Source organism: Carettochelys insculpta, chromosome 2 (genome assembly GCF_033958435.1).
Source record: "Carettochelys insculpta isolate YL-2023 chromosome 2, ASM3395843v1, whole genome shotgun sequence".
NCBI classification, from domain to species: Eukaryota; Metazoa; Chordata; order Testudines; family Carettochelyidae; genus Carettochelys; species Carettochelys insculpta.
In genome coordinates this window covers 248,825,628-248,847,357 of record NC_134138.1, presented here as the reverse complement: position 1 = coordinate 248,847,357, position 21,730 = coordinate 248,825,628, and the positions used below count along the sequence as shown (strand labels likewise).

General features: G+C 44.9%; 1 protein-coding gene across 1 annotated transcript; it reads right to left on the bottom strand.

Moving 5' to 3' along the window:
* Positions 1 to 518: 518 nt before the first annotated feature.
* BAMBI (BMP and activin membrane bound inhibitor) lies at positions 519 to 6,398 on the bottom strand. Its single transcript, XM_074986289.1, has 3 exons — positions 6,064 to 6,398; positions 2,581 to 2,868; positions 519 to 2,143 (listed from the first exon to the last, which is right to left on the bottom strand). The coding sequence occupies exons 1-3, from the start codon at positions 6,137 to 6,139 to the stop codon at positions 1,725 to 1,727; spliced, it is 783 nt and encodes a 260-aa protein (XP_074842390.1). The 5' UTR covers positions 6,140 to 6,398; the 3' UTR covers positions 519 to 1,724.
* Between the last annotated feature and the right edge of the window lie 15,332 nt (positions 6,399 to 21,730).

Here is a 21,730-nt window from a genome sequence, read left to right as displayed (position 1 = left end):
ACCCTCACAGCTTGTAGTGTCCTAGACCCCCAACAACTATATGCAATTAATCAGTCCTCCCTCTTAGGTGACCTATGGACTCCAAGTCCCTTGTAGAGGTAGCATGGTCTGGTGGACTAGACAGAACTCTGGGCATTCTGAATCACCCAGTTCCACCACTGACTCACTGTTTTGACCTTGGGCAAGTCATTTCATGTCTCTTCTTCAGTTTCCAATCTGTACAAAGGGGATAATACTCAAAGGGGTTAAGTAGGTATGAAGATTAGTCAGTCAATCTTTAATAGTGAATTTGAACATGCAAAGTGCAAGATAAGCTCTACACTTCAGCCAGTTTTCAGGTCCTACTTTTGTTACTTACGAAGATCCTCTTAGGAGAGCACTCTTCTGGATTTTGTTTCCCTTCCCCCCTGAAGATCATGGTACCTGCTTTTCCAGAAAGTCCACTTTAACTAGTCCAAAAAACACAAGAGAAAAAAAAAAAAAAAACCACACAACACTCTAGTTTATGCCCCCTCAATTGCTCCAGGGTCTTTAACAACTAATCACTGAATTTATTAAGTGATATTAAATAAAGCCAGCTAATGTTTTTGCAGAACAAAAAACTAAATGCTCAAACAGAATGGAAAGAAAGCGGTTTAGGCAGAAATATCATAAGAGGAGCTGGGGCATATAGCAAACACCGTTTTATCAGCTCGTTGTTTCTTCCGTTTAAGACATGTTATATTTGGATGTTTTCATAGGAGCATCATCTTAAAGATCAGTGTGGTTTTTCTAAACTCCACTCTGCTCGCTAATGAACTCAAGTCACATGTGTCATACAGGGTATCGCTAAATTAAATGGACTGGGTGCGGAAAGGGTTTTGAAGATAATTTTACAGTTGTTAAGAACTGTGTGGAAAAGGACTAGCCGTACTGCACCAAGACAGAGGAAAGATTTACTGGCTGCCAGACAAATACAAACAATTTATGGAAATTTTCTGGCGGGAAGGAGAAAGAGGGACAGTCAAGAACAAGTAGTAATCAGTTTTGTAGCTACAACAGGGAAAAAGGAGACACCAGGGGGAGGAAAAGGACAATAAACACACTATTTAAAAACAGCTAGGTAATGGAATACACTGGCCAGGGAGAAGGGGATACACCACTATTTCTCTGAGTATCTCAAAGAGCAGACAGACATCCTTTCTGAGAGATAACAGAACTACTTCTGCCATTGTACACAAGGATGTACTTAACAGGAGAACACACATTTGAAGACTTAGTGCATTTCTATTCTGAATGTTAGTGTCACTTCACAATAGCTTTAAAAAAAACAAATTGTCTTTTTTGGTAGAAAATACACAAGTTAGTTTCAGACAAAATATATATATTTAAAAACATTTTTACAATAAGTCAGGAAACACAGGAGCTTGCATACAATTTATTATAGCTCAGTTCTCAGCTCCCTACAGCTCAGATAACCCTGGTGACAGTGTACACAACTTCTAATTTTTGCTTTCATAATTTTAAAGCAAACAATACATTGAGTGTATTTTACTCTGTGCAAATAAGACAACTTCTGGAATCCTTCAGAGGAAATATCCAAGATTCAGTTTGCAGAGGTCCTTTGTTTCTCAAAAGATTATTAACGAGAGTTTAAGATAAAGTGCTCCTGTCCAGCAGAACCCAAAGGCCTTTTAGGGTTTTCCTAGTACATTTAGCTCAGACAAAAAAAAAAAAAAAGTTGGTCATACAAATTCCAGCTTTCCATGCCCGCTGTACATTCCCCAGTGGACTAATGAAAGAATTTTGTCATTGCTGAGGTCAGTCTGTCTCATTTTATCACAGGTCATGCAGCAGTTCTCATGACCAGTTACTGGCACCATGCATTCCAAGTCTAGCTTTGCCACCTGTCCTTTTTTCGAATGATGTCCATGAAAACTGTAGTGCAAACGGGAGAGCATTTGCTGTCGTTGATCTTGCAGTCTTTTGTTCTCGCTCCTGAGCATACGCAAAGCCAGCATGATCAGCAGCACTAAGATCAGCCCACCAGCTATGGGAACAGCAATTACAGCTGCTCTAAACCACAGTTCTTTTGAAGAAGTCAATTCCTGAACCTTAGTGATGAGATTTCTGCTGTTGTCATGCTGATACCTGCTCCCCTGTCCTGCAAAGACATCAAGTTTATTTCAGTGTTAGCTAAAACAATTGTTGAATTTTAAAAAATTCCTTAAACTGCAGACATTAAAAGCTCCCACTGCTAATCATATAACTTCATACTGGAACGTACATGCAAACAGTACCTCTACAAGAGTTGATCTGGACCTTTTCTAAACAAAAGAAAATATATTTGCTACATTGGCAGTTGATGCGATATGAATGAGTATACCACCATACTATTGCTGCAAAGTAGGAACTACAGGCAGACATCTAATGCTAATGCAGATATAAAAGCTACCCAGCCATCTCTGCATCCCACCACATGCTTCTCCCTCTGGTATCTCTAATTACATTAACAACAAAATCAATAGCAGACATACAAGGTCTTGGCTGTCACAAGTCTATAGATCAGAGAAGAGATTTAGTTGAAACTGCTTTCTCTACCTGAGGTTTCCCCCTTGGGAGGAGAGAGAACATCATGCAGTCCTCTGTAATTGCACATATCTTCGTGACAGCATTCCAATGTGGGGATGGTGGCACTGGAGTGGTTTTGTGCCTGTTTAGCTTGGCAGATGTCAGCTGTGTTTGCAATAGTGTCCAAGCAGCCATGAGTAAGTGGGGAATTCGTGTTCTGAGGGTCAAGCAGTCTGGAGAAACAGGCGTTCAGCTCAGCTTTGCACATATAGCCAGTTGCAACACAGTGTGCAGCATCACAGTAGCATCTAATTTCACCTACACATAAAAAAGTCAAGGTTTTATTTCTAGTTTGTACACAAATTCACTTGCTACTGTACACATTAACAGTAGCAGATTACAAAGTTTGGAAACTCAACACGACAAACTTCGGAACACTGTCTGAACACTGTCGTCTGTAAACCCTGCAGAGCAGAGCTTGCCTGTTCTGTCTTCGAAGGTGCCTCCCGCCCTAAGGCCCCTTCCAATCAGTACCTTTGGCCATCAGCACAATAGCAATATTTGCTACTAATAACTACTACAGGGATATGTTTGATGAAAAGAGGAATAACTGAAGAGTCAAACTTTAAACTTCCTATTAGGGATTAGGGGGTCATTTTGCTAGATCAAACATAGCCATATCTGCATACCAACCTGATGGTTTGGTTTGGTTTGGTTTTCTACTTACTAAATGAAATAAGGATGGGTTTGAATAGAGAGTGAGAGAGGACAGTCCCCTTCTCTGCACAAAAGCTACAGTTTGAACATCTTGCTGCAGTGGTTTAGAATTTGGATCATTACCGCTGAAAACTTTTTTTTAATTTTATTGTTTGTCTTACATCTTTTGATTGAGCACAAGTACAAAGTAAAATTTCTAGAGGTTTGATTTTGTCACATACATTTAATCGGAACTGCAGAACTGTTTACCATTTCTCAGGGCTATATGGAGGTTTAAGAGCTTTGGCTAACACCTTATAAAGCTATCAGCTAAAATCATTAAAATCCAAAAATTCCAAGTTAGGAAAGTTTTTACTGTGTGAAATTGGGCAGCTATTTGTGATCTCGACAGAGGTTTTCATGCAACAGGGCTTTTTTTAGTTAGTTTTATAAAACAGGAACTGTGCAGTTTACAATTAGTGGTTTGTTTGCCAAAATCAATTTCTTTCAACCCAAATGGAAAATCTAAGAATGGGTGCTACTGCAAAGCTGAAATCTCCTCCCCCTTCGTCCCTAGTTCTGCACACAGATTGCGGTCAAATAAAAAAAAAGGAAAATGTTTCTACTGGTTGTAGAAAAATAAAAAAAACTAAAACCTCCTCGGGAAACCTCAAAAATTTCTGAAGGGAAGAGATTAAAAGTAAAACTTCATTTTGTGCTCTCCAAACCACCCTTCTGATTATACACACATCCTGTAGGGTAGGGAAAACTTATTCTTTCTAGACAAGTTAGAACTCAAACCTATTTCAATATGCCATCAGTTCAAAGAATTAGTGGAAGACAGTTTCTGGAGCCATCATTACAAGTGGGGATTTACTTAAAGGCTTCCAATTCAATTAGTTGGTGCACTGTCTACCCCAGAAGTGAGATTTGACAAGTCAGTTGAATTGTCAAGACTTCTTTCTAGAAATACATACTCTGGAAATAAACCCCAGTAACTGCCTTTTTTACTTGTGCCTCACCACTTCTTAAGCTTTAAATAAAAAGTGGTAAGTGGGAAAGAACTTAGGGCTTACCCCGGGAATGCTGCTGCAGGCTCCGGCCCTGAGGTTTCTGTCTTTAATAACTCTGCTTAATAGAAGCCAAATGATAGATCTGTGCATTAGCTCCCTTGGGCCTTAGGGCTGAGGAGCCCAACTTTCTTTAGTTTCATAAGTTAACCTTCCTATAAATCGGAGAACACATTTTCCTCTGTTTTTTCTTATGTACAATTACTGAGCTTACTACTTCTTTTCTGCTGCAAGAAAGGATCTATGGACAGCTGCTGTTAGTTACAGAAAGTTAATAATAAAAAAGCTCAAAGAACACAAGTTGACTGTCCTTTCACTACTTTAACCTCATCATGCAACGAACATGACACAATAAAGCATATATTTCCACGCTAACTGTTTATATGACCTGTTTAAAATTCTACATGTTACTGATGCAAGATAATATTATAAACAAAACAGGACATATTAGTCATCAGGTTATTGCAACTCAATTTTAATTAAAGCCACGTTTTTGGTAGAACAGAATGAACTTTGTAGAACTATATTAAAAGTGCATTTCTGTCAATTCATAAAGTTTCTTCCTGTGCTACGCAAAAGGCCAGGAAGGGTATTAGGTATTTTGAAACTGAACAATGCCCTTCTGTTTCCTCCTCTTTCTTGTTACTGTATATAGCTATTAAGGAAAAATGTCTGCTTTTAGTCAAGATGGCTACAGGAGAGACTGCAGGCTTCTCTTAAGGCTTTTGAAGTCAGCAGCAGCCAGAAGTCTATGATCCCCTAATTATATCATTATCAGGCTCATAGTTTCAGTATCTGTGACTTCACATCACTCAGTCACTCCCTGTTCTGCCTGCCTTTGATGGGGCCAGAAGGCTTTCCTCTGCATGCAACACGGGCAGTTATTTAAGGTTAATTACACCATTACTTCCAAAATAAATAAATACTATAACACATCACTGTGCTAGTTTATCCTTTAACGTCTTTCATAGATCTTGGCAATTATAGGGAGCCAAAGAAGGTGACCTCCCCGCTTAAAAAGGCTAACTAAGCAGTCACTGAACTGTTTGGGGACAGTAATTTAACTTAAGTGTGTTCAAACTTCATTTCCTATTTACAGAAATGTAGCAATCGCTACAGGAAATTAAACACACTAGCTTGAGAAAGTATTAAAGGAGACGTGGGGGCTGGAATTCCTTGACTCTGAGCTGTACTTTAAAAAGACCCCGAATAAATGTGGGGGGAAGGCAATCCGGCCTCCTCCAGCCCTTGGGGCTGAGTAAAACCACGCCAGTGTTCTCAAAGGGGCCGTGTGTCTCTAGATGGCCCTGCTCCACGGCTGGAAGCGGTCAGAAATTCATTACAGGCAGACTAACAAAAACATTTTGACAACCGCTTGCCCTTGAGGTCGGACTTCCATCAATGAAGCCGGGCCAGGCTCTAGCAGCGAGGTAGAGACGGGACAGGGGAGGGGCGGGGGAACCCAGCCACTGCTATTTCCAAGGAGCCACTTGCCCCGGCCTGCGAGCCTCAGCAGAAGAAACCTGGCACGCTAACAAAGGCTTGGCAGGGGGCTTCACCGCCAGCTCGCAGCCCTCTGCGGGGGGCTCCCCGCCGAGCCGGACCGAGGAAGCCCACGGGCCAGCGATCGCCCCAGGAGGGAGTGCGCGGCTGGCCGGAGAGCGGCAGGGACCGGCTGGCCTGGCCCAGGGGTATCGGAGCCTCCCGCTCTAGCCCCGCACCCCGGGGTGCCGCCGCGCCCCCTCACCTCGGGTCAGCAGGATGGCCATGGCGCACAGCTCCAGTTGCAGCCAGATGAAGCTGTAGCTGGGGTGACGATCCATTTAACCGCCCCCGCCCTCTCCCCGGCCGGCCGCTCGGGGCTCCCTCCGGGGCTCGCTGGCGCTCGCAGCGCCGCACCCGAGTGCCCGGCGCGGGCCGTGTGGGGGCTGCCGCCGGGCCCCCCGCGCCAGCCTCGGACGGAGCAGCCCAGCGATCACACGCTGCGGGCGCCGCTCTCCGGCCGCCGCTGCGGCCACATCTGGGAGCAGGGAGCGCCCGCGGCTGCGCCCGGCCAGGGGTACCCCCTCCCGCAGCCTCCAGCTCGGCTCTGGCAGCGCCCGCCGCCTCCCCGGCTGTAAATAGCGCGGCGGCGGCCCGGCCCGCCCCGGGCTCCTCCCCCAGCAGCCGCGTCGGGCCCAGGGGGCGCTGCGGTGACTGCCCAGCGGCGGGAGGGGCGGGGTCCAGGGGACACACGGCGCTCCCCGCCCCCCGGGCTCTGCTACCCGCCCGGCAGCGCTCAGGCGCCCGCGGGGACGGCCAGGCCGGGCCGGCTGCTGGGAGAGGGCCGGGGCGGAGCGGGTCGCTTTCTTTCCCCGTGATCGATCGAGGCCAGGCAGACAGGCGGTGGCCTGCAGGAGCCGGGCTGCTTGCGGGGCGGGATGCAGGGGGAGTAGCCGGCCAAAGCCACTTAGCGGGAATTAGCAAATCCAAAAGCACCAGGCGCCAGCGAGACGTCGCGGACGGAGACTGACGCTCAATTATCCTCCAAACAATCCCAGGCAAACACGCGGGCTCGGCCTGATCAATATCAGCCCCGAAGCGAGCGCCTCACTGAGATGCTAATTCAGTTATTAGGACATTGTCTGAGCTCAGCAAAGCAGCGGCCACCGAAGCAGCTTTGCCAGTCGGATTCCCCCCAGCCCACCCCGGGAGAACTTTGGGCTGGAGAATCAAAGGAGCTCGAGCGAGCTGTAAGCCCTACGCGGGGGTGTTGATTTGCAAATGTAACTGTAAAGACTGGGTACACTTGTAATAAATAACTTCCGTCACAGTGATCCAGGCGCCGCATTTCATGGTGTAGTGCCGGCTTGTCAGCGTGGTACTCTGGGCTTTTGCAGAGAACAGAGTCAACGGGAGAAATCACCCAGCTTATTTGCATGCATGATGAAGGGATTTGCAGGAGCTGAGGCACGGGGGGAGCTTAGAAAAGAAAAATCGTGAAAGAACTGAAGAAGTTAATTAATAGACATTGTCCTGCATTTCATTTCACTGCTTCCCAAAGGGGGAAATCTTCAAGACTAGAGGGCAGGTAATGCAGATATGTACATTATATCATAGTTATGCTCCACTAGCATTAATAGCATCTGTCTAGGACAGGGGTGAGCAGGCCCCCTTGTGGGGGCATGAAATTTCACAAGGGGGCAGAGAATGGTCAGGTGCTAATCTTACACTCATCCAGCTCATTACAAACATGTTACTGTTTTTATGTGGTGTATTCACATTTATATACCAATCGATAAAGATTTTACATTCTACAGCCTTTTTTCTTAAACATCAAAAAGTTTCTTTTTTATAATAATGAACATAACCAAAATGTCCATTAGTTTGAATTACTTTAGCCAGGTTGTGGGAGCCCTGTTAATTGCAGGGATGAAAAGTAGGGCCTGATATAAAAAGTTTGCTCATCCCAGTCTAAGATGTTCCTTTTAGAACATTCCAGTGTTTCCAAAAAGATGAGTTAAAGAAGAAAGAGGGGAATTTTCAGGTGAAATCAAGAACAGATAAGAGGAGGGGTGTTCAACAGGTTTCACTGAAAGGGGATAAGGGCTAGCAGGGTGGTACAGTGAAGAAAGTAAAGGCCTGGGACTCAAGAAACTGATTTTCCATTGCTGGTTTTGCCACTAACCTGCTGTTTGAGCTGAGCAGGTCACTTCACCTCCCTGTACCCCTTGAGGCAGGTGGGGCTCCTCTACAGGGACAGGCACTCACCCCACTTAGGAAAAGAAAACTCCAGTTTCAAACCTAAACTGCCAGGTCTAGCCTGCAGTGTTTGTAAAAGTGGTGCCAGACATAATTGCTATTTGGACTACCCCTTTTGCTTTAAAAACAGAAAGCCATATTCACTGAATAACTAACAACTCTGGTTGCTTAATGGCAAAATGCAAAATTAAAACAAAAACAGCTTTATCTCCAGTTTCTACGCTGAATGCCCAAGCTAATCAGACTGCAGAGGAGAATTCATCACTGAAATGTTTTACCTCCTCCTTTAACACATCCCTTTGCTCTAAACGGTATAATTTCTGTGACAACATGAATACCAGAAATTTTATCACATCAAGCTTTTTAAATGGCTAGTGAGAAAATCGCTGTTTGTTTAGCTCTGAGAGACATGAAGCACAATCTCATTTCCATGCAGGTCAGAATTTCGCTGTTGATAGTCATTAAGAAGAAACTTTCCCCAGGGACTGGTTATTTCATAATTGTCCATTATAAAATTTCTTGCCCCTTTCTCTAAAGTATCTCATGCTGTCCACTGTCAGACAGACACTGAGCTCCAATGGACTACTGCTCTGATCTGGCATGCAGCGTTTGTAGCCATGTTGTTCGAGGATATTTAGCAGACAAGGTGGCGAATCTTGGACCAGCTTCTGTCAGCAAGACAAGCTTGTGATACACAGATCCTGAAGAAGAGCTCTTTGCAAACTCAAAAGCTTCTCTGTCAGTCTCACCAACAGAAGCGGATCCAATTTGAGATTACCTCACCCACCTTCTCTCTGGTGGTGTGACAGTTGCCATGTTTCATGTGATTTGGATGGGAGCATCAGCCAGCTCTGGTTAGTGCAGTCAGCAGCTAGAGCTGCAGTCAACTTAGTTTTCCTTTTAATTTTGCCAGCTACATTTTTACAGAGGTGCTGGAAAAGGAAGTTAGGACAAGAAATTACATTCAACCATGAGTTCACAGATTTTCTGTAAACAAATCCTACAGCATGCATTGAGTTAGGACAGTTTTCCTTTATGTATTGTTCTGAAGGCTGCTTTGCTGTTGAAATACCTTTATCAACTTTATTCACTATTGTCATTACAGTTTATACGCCCTGATTTCTGTAGTATTTGCACACTTTTGTTCCCCATTTATTGGCCAACGGCTCTAAATATTTAGTCTTACAACTCACAAAAGTACACTTGATGATACAAGAATAATAAGTTAATGGCAAAAATTTTCTTCTGACCTGTAAATCTGAAGTGATCTGGAAGTCCTAAAGAAGTTTTAAATTCAGGATATACCACCATGTGCCAGAGAGTCATTCCTGCCCTGAAAGAGAAAGGAGGAAATATGAAATGTCAGACTGAGCTCAAATTTATTTTAACAAGAAGGGACAAACTGAATCTAGAATTAATTAATGTTGTTGCTGTCAAGCATTATAAAGGCTTTATTGCAGTTCTCTTGCAATTTACAAATGCACAGTGTATCTGGACTTGTACCACAACCTTTACAATTTTGTACGTATTTGCAATGTACCTCAAAGTAACTTTCTAATGTTTGTTTCTCTTTAGAAATTACAACACATCAAGGTCACCAATGGCATTATGACTGAGGCACTGTGCTGCCAGTGCCTTTTATTTGCACACGTAGGAAAATCTTCATTTGCCGAAGTAATTTATAATCGTCTAGCTCAGCATTTCTTTTATGCACTCAGAGCTGATGACAAGTGTATTTAGCAGGCTTGGCTGTCGCGTGTGGCATGTATGCTCTGGAGCTGGTTTGTGTTCATTAGGTTGCATTGTTGCACAAAAGTAATATGACAGACTATGTCTGACTATTACAAATGTTCTGTCAAACTGAACAGGCCTAAACTCCGATATCTTCTCTAGAGGGAAATGTGTCTGAAATCAATTTTAAGAAGCAAAATTTCCTCAGCAGCTGTCATGGTTGAGTTGTGATTGAACATTTATTATAAAACATGTCAGCTTCTGTTTTCAGGCTAGACAGATGTTTGAAGTGCCACATCTGGGAGGGACTTGCAGGATGCAACTACAGCTCCCCAGTCTTGGCTCTCTGGAAACCTGTGAAATTCGTTCCCCAGTGGACCCACTCTGACTTGAGCCTTGGGGGAGGTGACTGGTGTCAGGAGGCATGATATTTGATTTACTCACGACTACCACAGTTCTTCCCCCACTCTGGTTATTAGCACAAGCGTTCTTCTTAGGAAACTCTACACCATTTGTTGGAGTTCCCATGATGGGCCCATACACAAACACAAAATAACAGTGTTTGCCACACTAGTTTGCTTCTGTCTTACAGGCAAAAGCAAACAGGGACAGACTTGGCCCATAAAAGGGACAGGAGCCAGGCCCGGCACAAAGCAAAGCAACAGTAATGACATGTTCTGCAACAAGAAGGAATGTGGGATAATAACTACAAGGAACTAGCAAGCAAAGCAGCAGGGAGGGGCCCGAGGCAGCATGATGTGTCTGTAACAACCATGAAAGAGCAGCCCGGAGCCTTAACTTGTAATGACTATGTAGTCCACATATCAAAAGGCTCGCCCACCAACCCACAACTACAAATACAATGAAACCCTTTGAAATGAGTATTGGATAAAGGAATAACATGGTTTCAAAAACAAACCTCCAGTGCACCTCCAGGTAAAATGGAATAGAAATCTGACCTGATAAGCGTCTCTACCTGTCAGCGGAATCCATTCCATCTGGACTGATTCACGACAATACGCAGAGACATTCACACAGCAATTGTAAACACAGGCATACCCATCAAAGGAACAGGCCAGTTCAGGAAAACACCACCAAGCATATGGACTGTGTTTGGGCTTTTATGTATTGGTTTGTAGGCTGATAACTTCAGCCCCAAGTTTCAGCCAGACAGGTTTAAAAATGGCCAGCATATAAAGCAGTGATCAGTTCAGAATATGCCCCTCTAACTTTTGAATAGCTTACTATTTGGAGCCCCCTTGACAGATCCAAAGACCCTCCTTCCACACCTAGCAGCCCAGCACAGGCCCTGCTTTTCCTTACCTTTGTCCTCAGGCTTGGGAGAAGGACCGTGGTATCTTCCACCGGGGGACAGCTCTGTCTGAGATGGATTTTCACTTTTGTCTTGTCAGAGCTCCCAGGTGGCCATATCCCCCAAACTCTTGTGCAAGCAACCCACCCTTGGCCCTTCAGTTTTAACCACCTCGATGCTGTCAAATGTACTGCCATGTGGCACTTACATCCCAGAGACCACTGCCCTGTTAGGAAATTCCATCCCACAATTTGTGCAGATATTATGCCAAACCTTTCCCTGCTTCAGGTGAGACCTGACTCAGGCATTGGAGGGAGACGGACGTGATAAGGGAAGCCAGAACTGCCTGACCAGAGAGAAAACCAAAAATTAATAAAGTTAAATGACAGGCACAATTTTTTTTTAAACTTGATAAGTTTTTTAAAGTTGCAGTTTGCATCTCTTATTCCAGGAGAAACTCCTTCTTTCCGATCTTCCTTTCCTTCCCCTACCATCGCAACCCCTCCCTCCCTCCAGAAAAACCTCAAGAGAGTCCAAATTCTTCAATATCCCCCATTCGTCCTTCCATTGTACTTAGAAAGTTATTACAATGAGGAGGAAGGAAAAAATATTCTCCTGAACTTCTGATAATAAAATAAGACTATAGCAAGAGGGGTGTGTGTGTGTGAGTGAGTGAGAGCTCGAGAGAGAGAGAAAGGTGGGACATTAGACAAAACTTCCTGTCGGGGTGGTTGAGTTCTAGAATAACTTGCCTAGGGAGGCTGTAGAATCTCCATCACTGGAGATTTTTAAGAGCAGGTGAGACAAGCACCTGTCAGGGATGGCCTAGATGGTGCTAGGTCCTGCCATGAGTGCAGGAGAGTGGATTTGATGATTTCTCACACTTCCTTGAGGTCGTACGATTTAAAACAGATGTAGTCCTACTAGCTATTTTTGCTGCTTCTTAATAAATATTTCTCACCAGAACCTATAAGCAGCATTGAAGCTGAGTAAATAAAGCTGTGGTGCCCTTGGTTTATTTTGAGTTTCAACTATTGTCTCCTGAAAGTGCTTCCCAGTTGGAAATTACTCCCTTATCCAGCAACTTTTGACATGACAATGCCATCCTGTTTGGTATTTAAACTTACTGAGCTTTGGCAATTTTCCACTGTTAACCCAAATTGTTGGACTTAACCTTCCAGTCTAACTTTTAAATAGCAATTGTCTCTACATAATATTTTATATTTGTTTGAGATAAAAAAGACCGCATATTCAAATAAATGGAGAGTTTCAGTTTTCTATAAACCCTCTGACATTCATCATCAATCATTTGATTCAGGGGTGACTGGTGAAGCGGCGTGGGGCACAATCCCCTCAGCCTGGGGAAGGGCTCGGCCAGTCCCCCTCCACTCCTGCCACACCCTTTTCCCCCTCAACTGAAAAACGTGGCCTGGGGGGACTAGCAGGGCTGCCTTCTCCCCACACTCACCAGCAACCATGGGGCTCTGCTTCCCCAGCCACTTCGCGCCACTTCCTGCTGGTGAGTGTGGAGAACAATACCGCACCTCTCCTGAGTGGCGCAGCTGGGGCAGCAGAGTGAGCTGGGGCCACATTTTTCCAGTTGCCCTGCCACTGCTGGTGAATGCAGGGGGTTGGACCCCTGCTACAGTCCCCAGCCCTCCAGCTGGCTATTGCCTGGCCCCTTGCCTCCTGCCCATGGCTTTTTGGGATGCACATGACCTCTCATGACCCCTCCCCCACATTGCCTACATTTTGATTATTATTGCAACAATGTCTCAGAGTAACTTGCATTCCTACCTATGCAAATACAGTATTTCTTTGTTTACCTGCCTGTGCCTCCAAAGCATTTGCCTGTACTGCAGCATAAGACATGCGTTTAATCAGCTGAGAATAATTACTATTGTATTTGGCTGATTAAATTTGGTCTAAGAGCGCAAAGAGTAAACACACTCTACTCTTTCCCTTCTCTACCCTGAAATGGCCTTTTGGGCTGGAAATCTCATCTCTGCTCAATACTGAAAACCAAGGAATATGCTTGAGAGATGGTCAAAGAGACACTGGTGCAGCATTTATTAGACTACTGTGTTTAAATTGTTTTGCTATTGCAACGTATGACCCAGAATTAGGAGACCATTGCCTGCAATGTCTGTCACTACAGGAAGAGAGAGCCTGGCCAAGCTGTCAAAGCAAAGCTGATTACTTATTCTCCAAAAGCCTCCCTTCCCACTGAAGCCAAAAGGCAGTCACGTAGCACTTCAAAGGCTAGCAACATAATCTATTAGGTGAGCTTTCGTGGGACATATATGGCTCTGGTCTGAAGAAGTGGGTCTGTCCCACGAAAGCTCACCTAATAAATTATTTTGCTAGTCTTTGAAGTGCTACTTGACTGCTTTTTTGTTTTGATAGTATATAGACCAACACACTTCCCATTGAAGTAACTCTAGTCACGATGGCCTTATCAGGGCTTACCTAGAAGACTGCAATTTTCAGCCTCCTCCAATCCATACAATACTGCCACCAAAGTCACTTCCCTTGTTTGCTTTTCAGATCCTGTTATCACCATGCCCCTTGCCAGCCCTGCTAACTCCTTACAGTACAGGCTCTACACAGAATTGCCCAATCCTACATCTCAGCCCTTGTTTCCTAGCACACCTCCATAAGTGCCATGTACTCTGCTAACTTCTCCACCTCCCTAAATCCTTTGTCTCCCTCTAATGGTAATTCCAGGCCATCACAATGCTTGGGACAGTTCTGTGCAAAGGTACAGCTCACTCTACTCCAGGCCTGTGCTAAAAATCTGACTTTTGTCTTACTTATACAAACACAATAATCATAAATGAATATGACAATACAGTATGCTAAAATTATAGTTAAATAAAAGAGTCAAATCAGCTTCAAACCCAGAAGCAACAAGAAGGCTGCACAAAATAAACAGTCTAAACCACAGGCCTTAATGTCCCATCTTTCCTTTCTAGTCTCCTGCATATTGTCTAATTTAAGGCCAGTTCCTGGAAAATTGCAATAGTCCAGGTGAGACGTGACTTAAATGGGGCTAATCACATGAACAATGACATAGTCCCTATATTGTAAGTTCTTCAGATCAGTGCCTGTCAGTTATGAAATACCCTCATGGGAGACTATTTCTGCTGTTATAGGCAGAATATTAAGGGCCCCCAATCTAGCCGTGCTCAGGAGCTGAAGATACACATCTCTCCTTTGTGGCTTCCCCCTGGTGCGTCTTGCTGAGGGTTTCTTTGACCAATTAGCCATTCCAGCAGCTGAACATAGCCCGAGCACAGAGCCACTTCTGCTGTCCACCAGCCAGCCTCACCCTTATGCCAGGGAGCAGCAATAAGGGCTGAATTTCTGGCTCCAGGCCAGCCCTGTGTTTCAAGCTATGCAAAGAGGCCAGTGATAATTGCTCCCTAGCTAGTGTTTTAAGGGGGACTGAGCTTCACGTGGTGCACACAAGATAATTTGTGGCTAATGCTGCAAGGTGCTAAGGACCTACTTGCCAGAGCACCACCTCTCCTGCTATGTCCCTGTCAGGATCAGGCCCTTGACGTCCCTTACATTTGCTATCGACCAACTGTCCTCATTTCCATTCCACTTGAACTGAATTCAGGAAATATCCCAACCAGGGGCTGTTGAGCCAAGACCCTTCCAAGAACCCAGAAAGTGAGTCAATTTGCCTGATGTGCTCGCCCAGGTACATTTCCCTCTCAAACCAACACCCCAACAAGCTCCCTCGTGCTGCGTCTTGCTCATCCACAGCAAGCGAGGGATTGCTGCAGGCAGCTGGGCCAGGGAGATCAATAGAGGGAAGTCAAACTGAGGCTGGAAATAGAAGCTGCCAGCAAGAGTCCCCTGGTGGGAAATGTAAAACACTGGAGAGAGGCAACAATTATTGTAATTGGAGGTAATGAGGCTGAGGCGCCAGCTCCCGGTCTACATAGCCTCACTCAGTACAGAGGGAAACACACACCCAGGAGACACCGTGCTAGCTCGGCCCCAGCTCTCCCTGCCGCAGCCAAGGCCTCCTCACCGCGCTCCCTCCCCACAGTCCCTGTCAAACTCTCCCCAGTACAGTGCCTGCAGCTAAACCTCAGTCCCTGGTTAGAGGTATCCTGACTGCAGCAGCAGTAGGGCCAATTGCAGGACAGGGTTCCCGGCCCTGGGTTAATTTACTGGCATGGATTTTGCAGTTGTGCTCACCAAAGAATTCAAAGTGACAGTGAGTGGGAAGCCAGTTTGGACCCTGTTCCTTACAGGGCTGCAGAAGCCATTCTAGCTCCCTTTCCTGTCTATCGCCCATCAACAGAGCATAACCCACATACATATGTGTGGTTAACTGTCCCATGCAGTGGCACCTAGACCACTTCACAGAGAAAGAATAGGGTCCTCTACAGCCTAAGCCAACAGACAGCTGACCTTTAGCTCAAGCTGTAGAGGTACCTGCACTAAGCTCCCGAGGTCCCAGGTTTGAATCTTCCTGTGAGCAGTTAGAGAGCACATCCCAAGCCATGCCGTATCTATCCACACAGATGCCCCTCCCCTGGTGAGCAAATTAATCTGAGCAGCCCCATTTTGCAGATAGAGAACTGAGGCACAGAGTTCCTAGTCCAAGGTCACACAACAAGCCAGTGACAGAGCAAAGATTGGACTCCCTTCCCTTCCCCTCTCCTCTGCCCCACCATCTACAAAGCCCAGGTCAGTCCCCTGAGCAGCGCACTATGCTTCCTCTCTGCCTCTTTGAGGGCCAAAGAATGAAACTTCCCCTTCTGGCTGCCCTCCCCAGTCCTACTCCCTGCTATTTACCTGCAGCTTGGGGCAAGCTCTCATTTGATATACGTCAGGAGCAGAGATCTAGGAGAATGGACTTCATTGGCCAGGCTGGGGATTCATTCTGTAAAATTAAAGACATTAGTATCAATACCTTATCAATGAAATCACAGTTCAGACAATAGTGCTGAGCTGGCAGGAGGTCTTACTCCAGTCACAAGGGAGAAAAGGTATTTGTGTTTCCTGTCTGGCTGCATCCTTAAGATGCACAGAAAAGCCCTCAAAGTTTTGTTTTAACAAAGAAATTTTTCTGTTTGTTTTTTGCATTAAACCTCAGGGAGCCTGATTCTGCGCTCCCCCCAGTTTTATTCTGATGCACCTTCTGTGGCATCAGTTTCAGTTGCTCCTCATTGATTCCAATGGGAGAAGAAAGTTCTAGGTCCTGACTTTCCTTTTTTGGAGGACTCTTTGTAGAAGTGTAGGACTGGGGAGAAATGGAATCACAGTATCCTAACACCAGAAAGGCTGCAATCATTTAATTCTCATGGAGAGAAGGGTAGTTAATTAGACTCTAACTCTATTTTGTTAAATCCCATTCCACTCAATTCATGTTCCTGAAAAACAGCTGGGAGAACAGCTGTCTGTGAAAGTAGATCACCGGCTTGGTCTATACATGAAACTTAGGTTGACCTACCCCCGTGAGTCTGTGTGGACACTGGTAGGTTGACAAACGAATTCCAACTAGCGCCTACTGGAATGTGGATTTACTATAGCGATCCAAAAACCTCTTCTGTCACTGGAGCAAGTGTCTACACTACAGTAGTATGGTGGCATAACTGTAGCTCCATAGCAGTACTTGTATTGTAGCCATAGAGTTGGCCTCCACTGGACACTCACATGGGCATAACTACATCTGTCAGGGGTGAGAATAGTATTCACCCTGAGAGATGTAGGCATGTTAACCTCCCCGCCATATAGACATCAATGGAAGATTTCTTCTGTCACCCGAGGTACTGTTTCTTGTGGGGTGGGATAAATATAGAAGCGGGAGAACCCATCCCAGCATTGTACGCTATGCTGGAGCACTACAGCAGTACGTCTGCAATTGTGCTGCTGTATCATTTTAAGTCGGCCACAACTTTAGCCTTAATCTGAACTTCAGCAGAAAAAGCTACAGGTTGGATTTCAGCCTGTTGTGATGACACATTCCTCCTCTAGTTCTCCAAAGAGTCCTCCTGCAAGTACAGGGAATTTAAGACTTGAAATTACTGATATACCTAGAGAAACGAATAAGCAGCTTTCTTAGGTTTTATGGCAGAGGGTCTCATAAAGGATCAATAAAAGACACAAAGAAAAACTCATTTAACAATCTGTTAGGGCTTCCATTACAAGTTCCTAATTTATAACCATAACTAATAAATTTTGCCATATAAGATCTTGTGTATTGAAAATTCTGTTAAAATTACAAGGTACCATTTAAAATTCCCTGGAGTCTCCTGGTTGTGCTGTGTAACCCACACACCTACTGGGTGCAGTTCACTGTCCCATGCAGTGGTATCTACACCACTTACACAGAGATAGAAGGCATCTCCTCTACAGCCCTTGCCAGGAGCCAGCTGTTTCTTCCCCTCAAGCTGTAGAGTCTCCTGCACTAAGCTACAGAGGTCCCAGGTTCACATCTGCCTGTGGGTGGTTATACTTGCAAGTTTAGGGGCTCTGTAGGGAAGCCTGGGTCTTCCACTATCAGCCTGCAAAAAAGCAAGCCTAACAGAATCTGAGGGTTTGTCTTCACTTCCGTGAAGATCAAGCCAGTCAGGGTCAATCTTCCGCAGTTCAATTTCATGCATCTGGTAAAAACAAGCAAAATTGATCTCTCTGGGATCAGTAGTCAACCCCTGTACTCCTCGCTATTGCAAGGAGTAAGGGAGGTCAATGGCAGAAATACAGTCTGTTGACTTTCTTTAATGAAGGCAGTCAAATAAGCTGATTTCCGATATGTTGATTCTAGCTATGCAATTGCTGTAGCTAGAATTCCATAACTGGAATTGACTTATTTTCCTAGTATAAACCAAGCCTGACTTGAACTGAACTTCTGTGCACTAAGTAACGCCTGCTTTGTCTCTCTCTTTTTGTCCGACTTCTGTTTGTAATCCATGAACATAATAGGTCTCCGTACAGAAGGTTTTGGTTTATTTTCATTACACCAAATCTGATTTACTCTTTTAGGGCCAGGAGAGGGGCCTGTGATGTCAAATTTAGATTTCTACATTTCCAACCTACCAAAAGTTTGGGAATGGCTGGCTCCAGGGTTTTGGCCAAGCCAACATTTATTATTTATAGGTTATAGAAATGCAAAAATATTAGCTGATCTGGGCTGTCGTGGAGTGTTTTGTGTTCCTCAACTGAGAACTAGCTTTGATTTGAAAAACAAATTATTTTGCCACTCCACTGCTGTATAGGTGTATTCTGCTAGAAAGTGTTAGGCATGGGAAAGCAACTTAATGTAAGTGTTCTTATTGAATTGCCTGGCTTTCTGTAAGTCAAATCTTTAATAATAGCTGATAGATAATGATCTTAAATGTATTGACAGCTTATTATTATAGTAGCACTTTGAGGCCCCAAGCAGTCTCTTTGTGCTGGGCGCTGTGCCAGCTTATAGAAAGAGAGGTTCCCGGCCCCAAAGCACTTACCATCAAGACAGACAAAGGGCTGGGGAGGGGTTGCGGAGGGAGGCAGAGATTACAGTGATCATATATGGAATTGAGCAATGGGGTCAAAATTAACACTTTAGTTTTAAAAGCCCTAATCACTGTTCCAGCATGGTTAGAAAATACAGAGTCTGCACCGTCTGATTATAGATAAGGATTACACATGGTGGGGAATTCACTGGCACTTCCTATGTACGGGCAATGCAATGTGGCAGTCTATTAGACAGACCTGTTAGATCCCTCATTTTGACTGTCTCAGAGAGGTAGGCATGTAAGTACGTAGCTTCACAAAAAAAACCCAAGCAGTCCTGTAGCACCTTAAAATGGGTCTGACGCACACAAGCTCAATACCAAATAAATAAAATGTTTAGTCTTCACGGTGCTACAGGACTGCTTGTTTTCATTTTGACTGTGACATTTCTGTTTGGCACTTCTTTTTGTGTTGGTCCTTCCCTGGAGCATACGTCTCCTGCTCTAGACTGGGACAGACTTCTAGTACCAGGAAGGAACGGCTACTTCCTGTTTCGGCCAGAGGAGTCACTATTCAGTACAAGGAGAGCTTCCCATCTACCTCCAGCTCCTAGCACTGAGAATGTGCTCTCCTTCCGAGAGAGAAGCAAGGGCCTTAAATAAAATCTAGGGAGTGGGGGAGCAGGGGATGTCCACGTATGCCTGTGGCAGCCCACTGACAGAGAGGGCAAAGGAGACAAGTGTCCCAGAGTCCAGCACTTCAAAGGGCAGCATTAAGGGCATGACACACTGTGGGCAGAGTTGAGGACTGGCTGCCCTCAGCTCCATCCCTTCTGGGACCCCAAAGCCCGCCCATCCCCTGTCCCTCCCCTCACACACATTTTGTGCAGGTGCCCCTGCCTGAGCTATAGCGCATCCTCTCAGTCTCTCACTGCATCATTAGCACTTCTGCCCCCTTCACAAAGCCACCTTATATGTAGAAGAGTTTCCAGTTGCTGCAGTTACTTCTGAAAGGTGTTTGACAAAACTCTCTCTGGTAAATGTCTGGTTCAGACAGCAGAACCAGCTTTAAACACCAGCAAAAATCAGTTTGCCAGTCAGCAGTGGTTACTAGCTAAAGATCGAACGAAACAGGGCAGGAAGCCTGGGAGGAATCGATCCCTTAAGACTGGGGGCTGGAGGTGGCATTAGTACAGGCTGCCCTGTCATCAGTTCTTCAACTGGGGGAAAAGCATACGTCTGAGGAAACCAACACCATTCTAGGGTATTTGTTCTCTGCGCAAGATGCGGCCAAGCCCCTTGCAGCTATCCTCGTTTATTTCCTGGGGGTGGATAAAAAGGGAAGGGAGGGTTCCTAGAGCATAAAGCACAAAGATTTCAAAGTAGTCTGTCACCTGTGTCGTTGGCCTCATGGACAGCCAGATCAGTCAGTGTCACACAATGTTTGCAACTTTTCTCGTAGGTGTACTGGTCCCAGGATCTTAGATAGACACAGTAGGAGAAGTCGGTAGTATCTTTCTTGGACCAATTTATGTTGGTGAGAGGGACAAACTTTTGCACTCCTGCAGAGCTCTTCCTTGGATCTCACATCATGTGTGTTTCTTGCCCTCTTGTGGTAAGCTGAGGACACTCACTCAGGAATGAGTCCAGCAGAGGACTGGAAGCTGCTGGTTGCTGCAGGAATGATGCCTTGTACTAGCAGGCATAGATATCACCCAGCAATCTTGTGGACAACATCAAAACTACCTTTAGTGCTTATTTCCAAGTAAAGTGGTACCGCTAGTGTGCTGGTATAGTTAAAGTGGTACAGGCTCCCAACTGTGAATGCAATTATAGCACTATAAACATGCTGCTACAGCTGTTCTGGTATTGGAGAAGGAATAACTTTTATAACAGTACAACTGCATCCAGTCTGAGGCACTTTCATACCAGTGTGACTGCATCCAGCCTAGGGTTTCATGGAATCATAGAATTCTAGGGCTGGGTGGTCATCTAGTCCAGCCTGCTGCCCAAAGCAGGATCAACCCGAACTAAATCATCCCAGTCATGACTATGTCAAGGTGGGATTTAAAAACCTCTAGGGATGGAGATTCCACAACCTCTCTTAGTAAAGCATTCCAGATATTAGTTTTTCCTAATATCCAACCTACTCCTCTCCCTCTGCAACTTCAGACCATTGTTCCTGTTCTGCTATCGGTCACCATTGAGAACAGTCTCTCTCCATTCCCTTTAGAGCCCCTTCTCAGGAAGTTGAAGGCTGCTATCAAATCACCCCTCAGTCTTCTCTTCTTCAAACTAAACAAGCCCAAATCTCTCAGCATCTCCTCATAGCTCATGTGCTCCAGCCCCCTAATCATTTTCGTTGCCCTCCGCTGAACCCCCTCCAGTGCATCCACATCCTTTCTATGCTGGGGAGCCCAGAACTAGACACAATAATACAGATGTGGCCTCACTAGTGCCGAGTAGAGGGGAATAATAACTTCTCTAGATCTGCTGGAAATGCTTCTCCTAATGCACCCCAATATGTCATTAGCCGTCTTGACTACAAGGGCTCACTGTTGACTCATATCCAGCCGCTCATCCACTGTATTTGTTCCAGTACAACTATTTTCATACAAATCAGGCCCCTAACCAAAATAGTTTAGTCATACAAATGGTATGTGTAGCCAGATTACCTTCGCCCTTGCAGAAATTGTAAAAACACTTCAATTCCCATGTTTGGCCAGAAATTAGCTCAGAAGAATCAGACGTCAGCCCACGAGATAGCCAAAAAAGGTGTTGTGTGTCATAGTTCATAAAAATGTGTATGCAAAGTTAATTCATATAAAAAGTTATGCATCCCAAATCAGCGATAAGACAAGTTATCACGTGTCAAGGGACAAGCAATAACAGATGTTAGGAGAGTCGAATCAGATAGTGCATTTCACGATCCAAACATCCGACTTTAGCTGTGAGAAATCATAAGCCATACTTCAGGAGATGGCTAGTTGAGTATGGCCTGAAGTGTGGAGGAATAATGATATTAAATTTGTCGAAACCATAGGGATTAACAACTAGGCACTTTGGCCATCATCAGCGAATCACCAGTGATAATTAGTCATGCAGCAAGATCAAAGATTGTATTTATATATTTAAAAAATTCTCACTACTCTTATGTGCATGTTTTTACC

Bases quoted from the DNA above. Each gene is read 5' to 3' on its own strand.
- BAMBI (XM_074986289.1), bottom strand. From the start codon at position 6,139: ATGGATCGTCACCCCAGCTACAGCTTCATCTGGCTGCAACTGGAGCTG. The intron at 2,869-6,063 runs GTGAGGGGGCGC...TTTTATGTGTAG, and splicing joins GGCCATCCTGCTGACCCGAG to GTGAAATTAGATGCTACTGT. The intron at 2,144-2,580 runs GTAGAGAAAGCA...ATGTCTTTGCAG, and splicing joins TCCCAAGGGGGAAACCTCAG to GACAGGGGAGCAGGTATCAG.